Raw genomic sequence first — 9,476 nt, 5'->3', positions numbered from 1 at the left:
GTCTTGCTCTGTCTCCCAGGCTGGAGTGCAGTGATGCAATCTCAGTTCACTGCAGCCTCCACCTCCTAGGTTGAAGCAATTCTCCTACCTCATGTTCCCAGCTAGCTGGGATTACAGGCGCCTGCCACCACACACAGCTGAGTTTTGTATTTTTAGGGGTTTCGCCATGTTGGCCATGCTGGTCTCAAACTCCTGACCTCAGGTGATCCACCTGCCTTGGCCTCCCAAAGTGCTGGCATTACAGGCGTGAACCACTGCATCTGGCCTGCTCAGATTCTTGAGGCGAGATTTTTGAACAATAGAAGTACAGCAATAATTGTGGATATCAGTTCTATTCTGTAAGTCTAGTTTCCTAGGTGATTTGAGATGTAGAACTGTTATGTCTCTTCATGTGACTGAAGATGTGAACTTGAAGTGGGAGTTAAACTGACTTTAGACAAAGACATACTCATCCTGGGTAAATATGAAGTATAGCTATCTTTTCTGACCAAGTCTGTTTTTCTAACTAGATAGTGACTATGGGGTGACTAGCAATAGAAATCACAGATTCAGACCCAGAGGACTGGGGAGATGGGAGCTATCGTGTAACCCCCTCATACCTATAAACTAATTTTTAGTTTTAATTGTTGAAGTTGAGGTCCACCTTGAGGCACAGGTCTGAAAGATACACTTTTACCTAGTTCATATTCTAGATCTTGCCCAGAACAGGTAACTAGGCTCTCTTATGCAGATAGCATCAACCCTATTTTATCCTGTTTTGTTAGAACCTTAGCAGAAGTCATTCTGCTCATCTAGATTAATATTACTTGTCTTCAATAAGACCTGTCCTCTAAATAAACTGTTTTCCCAACTGCTGTTCCCTGTGGTTTCTGATGCAATTGGGACTCCTCTCATAACTAATGTTCTCTGTAACTTTGCCACTTATGTGGTCTTAGTAGTTATCAGCATGCTCTCTAAAATGGGGATAACAACATAAATCTTTGGACTTATAAAACAATTGTCAAATTCTCAGGTCCGGTTTGAGAACCCTCCTTGAAGAAAGAGAATGTTGTGTGCTTTTAGTGCAGTGAGCCTGGGAGCGCATAGCAGCACCCAGCGCACTCAGGAAGGAAGAAGGCAGGTAACTGAGCTGTAAGGAGCTGAGACTCTTTTGCCTGTCACAGCGTAGAACTGGAAGCAGAACCTTTGATCATCTTGTTTTCGGTTACGTGTTTAGCACAAATAGAATGATTTAAGTAATATTCTAACATAAAGAAGAAACTAGTTTTAGGACTTCCCTTAGGTTATATTAAGGCTGATAACTAACCTAAACAGAAATTTTCTGGGTGAGAGCCATTTCATCCTAAAGGGACTGAAGGACATGAAGCAATAGCAGCAACTATGTGTTTTTGTGTGTGTGTGTGTGTGTGTGTGTGTGTGTGTGTGTGTGTGTGTAGAGAGAGAGAATATATTTGGCATACACATATCTCTGGAGCTCCTCCCATTGTACTAACATTTTTTTCCCCCCATACTATTAAGAATATGGCCATCTCTGACTTTTCCCCAAAATTAGGATAAACCAATCAGGTGAAAGAAGCTGCAGCATCAGTTCTCACCTGCTTTAAACTTCAATATACCACAGCTTTTCACAGAAAAATTTATTTGGCTAAGCATTAGGGTAATGATTTGATCCTAATTTGCCTGGGGCTTTCCCAGTTTTAGCACTAAAGTCTTATATCCTCAGAAACCCCTGAATCCCCAGGAAACCCTGACAATTGGTCACCCTACTTAGCAGCCTTAAAACAAATTTCTCATAACTTTTCTTAGTGTTGATCCAGCTTTTTTTTTTTTTTTTTTTTTTTTGAGTCAGTGTCTCACTCTGTCACCCAGGCTGGAGTGCAGTGGTGCAATCTCAGCTCACCGCAACCTTGACCTCCTGGGTTCAAGTGATTCTCCTACTTCAGCCTCCCAGGTAGCTGGGACTACGGGCGCCCCACACCACGCCCAGCTAATTTTTTATATTTTTTGTAGAGATGGGGTTTTGCTATGCTGGCCAGGTTGATCTCAAACTCCTGACCTCGAGTTATCCGTCCACCTCAGCCTCTTGATCCAGCTTTTTAATTGACACATTTTAATAGTTGGTAGGGACTACATGTAGTGATACTACATCCTGTCCTAGTTGGCTGTTACTAGTTGCATTCTTCCTCTTTTCTCATGTTAAGACCTTCTGTTTGTTGGCTTGAATATCTCAAAAGCAGGATTGGAAACCCTGCTTGTTCAATCCCTGATACAGGAGCAAGAGGGTATAGGGTGATATGGATGAGGGGGATATGCATATACCCTATTCACTTTACTCCACAGGTTAGATTAGATAAGAATCCTCTGAAAATCTCCTAGTTAGCACTTAGTACTAAAGATTGGAATAGCTTCCAGGGATTATTTGTCTTAAAATAAATGTTGTTGGGAAGAAACTAGAATTTCTGTAACAGTTTTGAGATTGGTCATCTTTTGATTCTTTAAAAGGGAATATAGATTTTTATACCATGAAAGTCAAAGCTATAAATTATGTTGTGTGTGTATGTATGTATGTATGTATATTTACTTTTTATCTCCAGTCAAAGTATGATGAACTTAAAAAATCAGAAAAGGGAAGTAAACAGCAACATAAAGTTCATAAGTACATAACATCATGTGAGATGGTGATGGCGCCTGTCCATGAAGCAGTGGTCTCCTTACATGTTTCCAAAGTCTGGGATGACATCAGCCCTCAATTCTATGCCACGTTCTGGTCATTGACAATGTATGACCTTGCAGTTCCACACACCAGCTATGAACGAGAAGTCAATAAACTTAAAGTCCAGATGAAAGCAATTGATGACAATCAAGAAATGGTAAGTTTTTGTTCTAGTACTTCAAGTGCAATAACTTTATGGTATTCAGTGTTACCTATATTTTGAGATTGTTTCAGCTCTGGTTCCTTAAAATGGTGGTCTTGTTGCTATATAATATTTTCTTAAATTGGGTTTAATAGTTACTTCTGAGTGGAGGGCCAGGAGGTTGGTGACTAGGTGGAGGTTATGATTAATCAAAAATTATTTGAGGGTCCTTTTCTACTGATGACTGTGCTAATAACTTAAAATGATTCATGTGACTCTAATAGCAAGAGCAGTAGTTCTCAAGAGGAAAGTCCTTTAGGAGAAGATTATTGAAAAGCTGAGTCTTGAGCTGGATAGGCCTTGAAGGTAGATTAGGTTTGGAAATACGGAAGCAAATACGGCGGTCACCATAGGGTTCCAGCAAAGATAGGAAGTAGATTGAGGTTTAGGAAGACCACTTTTACTGATTCACTTTCATGTAGTGAATGTACTTAGTGATACATATGAATAGTTATGATGGGGCCAGATTGTATAGGGCATTGAAAATCAGGGAGAAAAGTAGACGTGGTACAATTGAGAGCTATTTTAGTTTTCTGAGCAGGGGAGTAATAATGGTAAAAAATGGTACTTAAAAAAGATTACTCATGACAGCAGTATGAAAGATGCTTTTGACAGGGGAAAGGACTAGCATTAGGCTAAAGAGCAGCTAGGTGGCTTTTTAGGCAATCTATTGTGAGAGCATGGACTGATGGAGGTAGTGGCATTGTACAAGACTTGTAAACAAGTCTTGGTATAAAGGAAAAGGAAGAGTCAAAGATTTCTCTATGCCTGACACTAGTAGTATTAGTGTTGCAAATTTAGCTATTTTGATGGTGTATGAAGCCTCCATGACAGCGTTATAAATGTGTTGAATGAAGATGAAAGTAGCACATTCAAGTGGACCTATATTCATATTGAAGTAATTATAAATTATCAGCCCTTATCTCTGTAAACTTTTCAGTTGAAAGAAGAAGGGTAATGTGCATATGGTTAGAAAAGTATCTAATTTATTCTTTGTAGCCCCCAAATAAAAAGAAAAAAGAGAAGGAGCGCTGTACTGCTCTTCAGGACAAGCTTCTTGAAGAAGAAAAGAAACAGATGGAACATGTACAGAGAGTTCTACAGAGATTGAAACTGGAAAAGGACAACTGGCTTTTAGCAAGTAAGTTGTTGGAATTGTTACATTCCTGATGCTGGTAAATGACAGAAAACAAAACGTTTAGTATTTTAGAGGTGTTAAAGTGTATTATGCTTGTGTTTCAACTCAGTGTTCCCTATCTCATTCTTTGGTTATTTGTTGATGCAGAATCAACTTCACATTCACTGGAGGAACTGATACATTTTGCTGGTGAAGTTAATTAACTTATAACTGCAATATTGACAGCTTGTCATTCAGCTTTTCTGTATAAAACATATTTTTGGAGAAATCATAGATAGAAAAAATGTCCACAGCATAAAAATGATAGTCTTATCTCAGGCATGAGCTTTGGTTACAAACTATAAATAGTTTGTGGTTTTATAGTGTTCTCTGCACTAAAGGTAATATATTGTCATGTTCAGTGGCTTTGAGGCCCTTGAGGAAGAAGTTTACAACTTAATATATTCTTCCTTTATTTATAGAATCTACCAAAAATGAGACCATCACAAAATTTCTACAGCTGTGTATATTTCCTCGATGTATTTTTTCAGCAATTGATGCTGTTTACTGTGCTCGTTTTGTTGAATTGGTACATCAACAGAAAACTCCAAATTTTTCCACACTTCTTTGCTATGATCGAGTAAGTTCTCCTTATTGCGACCTTAAAAAAATTCTCACACAAAGATAGCTAACATTATTATCTATAGAGATATTATTGTGTGTGTGGTTAAAAAGCATGAACTCAAGAGCCAAGTGTCTAAACTTGAATCCTAGCTTTACTATTTTCTAGCTGTATGATCTTTGCCTAGTCATTTAACCTCTCTGTGACTGTTTTCTTATCTGTAAAGCATAAATAACCTGCTTCATAAGATTGTTGTGAGGATTAAATGAATTACTACACATAAAAAGCACCTGATATGTAATAGGCACTCAAGGTTAAACTATTAACTGTTTGAGTTTACATGTATTATCATAATTGGTAGAACTCTTTATTCTTAACCTTCAGTTCTTAAAAAAAAAAAATTTACACCTTCACACACACATAAAAGCAGGGAAGCTTTTCAATATGGTCATATTCACATTTTGCGTTTAGCTTTTTTCTTATATTAGTACATTTTGTGGTTTAAAAACATAATGTATGTTCCAGCATGTCAGTTGCCTATTTCTAATTTATATCTGCATTTCCTCTGTTTACTGTCCCCGTAAACCCAGTCATATGTGTGGCTAAGTCATTAAGAAACTATTATATAATAATAATGATAGTTTTTTTTCCTGTCAAATCAGCTTTCTTTATAAAAATTATTGTTTTGGGTGTTTGCTTTATGAATGCACTATTTCCCCACAAAAGCCAAAATCTCCAAAGGTCACTGGAGTGTCAGTATATAAAGGGAATATACATTTTTGATGAAGCTTACCTGTTTATTATGACTTGCTATAAGAGAATTTTCTAATATTTTCAACTGATTTTGACCTTGATTTGTTTATATTTTTAAAACATTTTTTCCTGTAGGTTTTCTCTGACATAATTTACACAGTTGCAAGCTGTACTGAAAATGAAGCCAGTCGATATGGAAGGTTTCTTTGCTGCATGTTAGAGACTGTGACCAGGTGGCATAGCGATAGAGCCACATATGAAAAGGTATCACTAATAGAAACCCTTATATTTTACCTGTGTATATAATGACCACATCCAGTAATGTCTAGATTGTAAAACCATGTTTATAAGCACAATTAATTCATTATTAAAAAGTGCTGTATACTTTTTTATTCTATCTCAAACTGACATTCCAAAGTAATATCTTTATATAAGTTGAACTTTTTATGACATGATGGTTTTATGTGGAAACATTGATCTAGTCTACTTAAGTTTCAGTTTCTGCTATTTTGTGGATCACAATTTTTCTTTAAACGTGACAAACATTGTTTCCTTAGGAATGTGGAAACTATCCAGGATTCCTTACCATATTGCGGGCAACTGGATTTGATGGTGGAAATAAGGCTGATCAATTAGACTATGAAAATTTTCGACATGTTGTACATAAATGGCATTATAAACTAACCAAGGTAAAAAAAAATTGAAATTTTCAAAGGTAAATTTTTCTCTTTATACTTGCATAATAATGAATCTTAAAATGTTTGTTGTAGGCATCGGTACATTGCCTTGAAACAGGCGAATATACTCACATCCGGAATATCTTGATTGTGCTAACAAAAATACTTCCTTGGTACCCAAAAGTTTTGAATCTGGGTCAAGCTTTGGAAAGAAGAGTACACAAAATCTGCCAAGAAGAAAAAGAGAAGAGGCCAGATCTATATGCATTGGCTATGGGGTAACAAAATTATATTTTAATGTGATTTACAAGACTAGATGACAGAAGGATTCTGAAGACTTTAAAATGTTTTACAGTGTTGAAGTTTATCTTCTGCCTTCAGGAGATTATGGGAGATTATGCGATCATGTTCCCACAGGCTGGTGAGAGTTACCACTTCTGATTATCAACTTCCGGTCTATACTGGATGATAGTTTCAAAATTCATATATAATATTTCTTGATTGGGAGGAAATATAATTTTATCATCATAGTTACCAGATCTTCAAGAATAAAAGAAAAAAGCCATCTTAGTTTTAGTATTAGTTTATAGTGAAATTGTTATTTTTAAGAGAGTTGGGCATTCTATAAAAACCTTTAAGAACTTACTAAAAATTAGTATTTTTTTAATTCTCTAGAACCACAGAGTAGAATGAATAACTTGCTAATTTTATTCTTAAAAACCTCATGTTTGTGTTTTTTGATTTGTGTTTGTATATTTAAACACTTTGTGCGACTTTCAGCTACTCTGGGCAGTTGAAAAGTAGAAAGTCATACATGATACCTGAAAATGAGTTTCATCACAAAGACCCCCCTCCGAGGAATGCAGTTGCCAGTGTGCAAAATGGGCCTGGTGGTGGGCCTTCTTCATCATCAGTAGGAAGTACATCTAAATCGGATGAAAGCAGTACTGAGGAGACTGGTATGCTTACTTGTAGAAGCTTATAAGTAATATATTTTATTTCAACAAAGTGAAATGTTTTGTATCACAGAACAAGTACAGTGCTGACTTAGTATTACTTTTTATTCCCTAGATAGGAGTATATAAGTGTTAAGAAGTAATCAGCCTGCTGCTTCTTTCTAATTATTCTCTAATCATTTTGCTGTGAAATTGTAGTTTATTTACATCTAGGGGTTTGTTAAATAAAACCTTACTTTTATTTCAGATAAATCAAGGGAGAGATCTCAGTGTGGTGTGAAAGCTGTTAATAAAGCTTCTAGTACCACACCTAAAGGGAATTCAAACAATGGAAATAGTGGCTCTAACAGGTAGGAACACTGTGCCATATGTCATAATTCTAAATTCTTTTTTAAAATGATTTTTATGTATTTTTTTTTGAGACGGGGGTCTTGCTATGTTGCCTAGGCTTATCTCGAACTTCTGGCCTCAAGCAATCTGCCTGCCTTGCCTTTCTACACTGCTGGGATTAGAGGCATGAGCCACTGCGCCTGGCCCTCATAATTCTGATTTCTTATGTGGATCCTCATGAGTAGAAGGGGAGTGGTTGTTGAGTAATGTGAAAAGTCATTTATGTTGGCCTTTGAAATTTTCTTTTTACCCTATTTACTGATATGCTTTACATCCTAATTATGTTTTATATCATTATGCTTTGTATAACAACTTTGTTTCTCCTGCTGGGTTATGCAGGGGAATGTAGATGTGAAGTTAAAAAAATATTTTAGGATAGAGTGATTGCTGTGAACAATTTGAGTAAGGACAGACATAAGAAAAGCCTACACTAATTTAAGTAGTACTCCATCCAGCTAAATAATCTGTTTCCTGATAGTATTTCCCTTGCTTGGTTTGTGAGGTATATATTTGGATTTTACCATGTTATTCTGATAGATTATGAATATATGCCAAAAAAGAGCCTGACATTATTTTAATAATAATTTTCTTTTTTTTTTTGAGGCAGAGTCTCTTTCAGTCACCTAGGCTGGAGTGCAGTGGCATGATCTTGGTTCACTACTGCAACCTCCGTCACCTGGGTTCAAGCGATTCTTGTGCCTCAGCCTCTCCGGTAGCTGGGATTAGAAGCTACAAGCATGCGCTACCACACCTAGCTAATTTTTTGTGTGTTTTTAGTAGAGATAGGGTTTCGCCATGTTGACCAGGCTGGTTTCAGACTCCTGGCCTCATGTGATCTGCCTGCCTTGGCTTCCTAAAGTGCTGGGCGTGAGCCACTGTGCCTGGCTAATAATTCTTCTTAATCTGCAGTTCATGAATTTGTTTAGTATTTACTGGATAAAGAAATAGTTCCTTTTCTGTTTGTTTGTTTGGTTTTTTTTGTTTGTTTTTTTGGTTTTTTTTGAGACGGAGTCTTGTTCTGTCACCCAGGATGGAGTACAGTGGCATGATCTTGGTTCGCTGCAACCTCTGCCTCCCAAGTTCAAGAGATTTTCGTGCCTCAGCCTCCAGAGTAGCTGGGATTACAGGTGTGTGCTACCATGCCCAGCTAAGTTTTTTCTATTTTTAGTAGAGACGGGGTTTTACCATGTTGGCCAGGCTGGTCTCAAACTCCTGACCTCAAGTGATCCACCCTCCTCGGCCTCCCAAAGTTCTGGGATTACAGGCGTGAGCCACTGCACCTGGCCATTGTTTCTTCCTTTTTACTTGTCTTAAAGTTGTCCTTTAGTTTTCAAAGGACACCACCTTAGTTCTAGTATTTTTGAAGTTAGTAAGAAACGCTTTATGATATATTTTATCATATATCAGACGGGATATATTTTTTGATTATTTGTCTTAAAATCCCATGTTTTTATTTTTAAGCAACAAAGCTGTTAAAGAAAATGACAAAGAAAAAGGGAAAGAGAAGGAAAAAGAGAAAAAAGAAAAGACTCCAGCTACTACTCCAGAGGCCAGGGTACTTGGTAAAGATGGTAAAGAAAAACCAAAGGAGGAGCGGCCAAATAAAGATGAAAAAGCAAGAGAAACCAAGGAAAGAACGCCAAAGTCTGACAAAGAAAAAGAAAAATTCAAGAAGGAAGAAAAAGTTAAAGATGAGAAATTCAAGACCACTGTCCCCAACGCAGAATCAAAATCAAGTCAAGAAAGGGAAAGAGAGAAGGAGCCATCCAGAGAGAGAGATATAGCAAAGGAAATGAAATCAAAGGAAAATGTTAAAGGAGGAGAAAAAACGCCAGTTTCTGGGTCCTTGAAGTCACCTGTTCCCCGATCAGATATTCCAGAGCCTGAAAGGGGCAAGTTTACCATTCTTTCTATATGCTTACCTTTTGTTATTTAAATGTATAGTTGGTTACTGTCTCCTAGTTTTGGTAGGTTACATAGGGATTTTGCTAGGGGAACTTGATTGCCTTACAAGTTGGTGTGGTTTTTTTTTTTTTTTTTTTTTTT

General features: G+C 37.0%; 1 protein-coding gene across 7 annotated transcripts in view; it reads left to right on the top strand.

The window, feature by feature from the left end:
* THOC2 (THO complex 2) overlaps positions 1-9,476 on the top strand; it is a 129,249-nt gene that overhangs the window by 99,790 nt on the left and 19,983 nt on the right. For 6 of the 7 annotated variants that reach the window (XM_017497532.2, XM_037727488.1, XM_017497529.2 and 3 more), the window contains exons 23-31: positions 2,595-2,870; positions 3,915-4,056; positions 4,515-4,672; positions 5,543-5,671; positions 5,965-6,096; positions 6,178-6,362; positions 6,865-7,043; positions 7,288-7,390; positions 8,892-9,322. In XM_017497532.2, the coding sequence (XP_017353021.1) occupies positions 2,595-2,870; positions 3,915-4,056; positions 4,515-4,672; positions 5,543-5,671; positions 5,965-6,096; positions 6,178-6,362; positions 6,865-7,043; positions 7,288-7,390; positions 8,892-9,322 (1,735 nt within the window). Of the gene's footprint in view, positions 1-2,594; positions 2,871-3,914; positions 4,057-4,514; positions 4,673-5,542; positions 5,672-5,964; positions 6,097-6,177; positions 6,363-6,864; positions 7,044-7,287; positions 7,391-7,487; positions 8,031-8,891; positions 9,323-9,476 lie in introns of those variants that run through there. The other variant, XM_037727490.1, reaches the window with a different exon arrangement.

The sequence above is a fragment of the Cebus imitator genome, unplaced genomic scaffold (assembly GCF_001604975.1).
Source record: "Cebus imitator isolate Cc_AM_T3 unplaced genomic scaffold, Cebus_imitator-1.0 Scaffold232, whole genome shotgun sequence".
Lineage (NCBI taxonomy): Eukaryota > Metazoa > Chordata > Mammalia > Primates > Cebidae > Cebus > Cebus imitator.
Note: the sequence above shows the minus strand (reverse complement) of the source record. Positions and strands in the feature narration are given on the sequence as shown.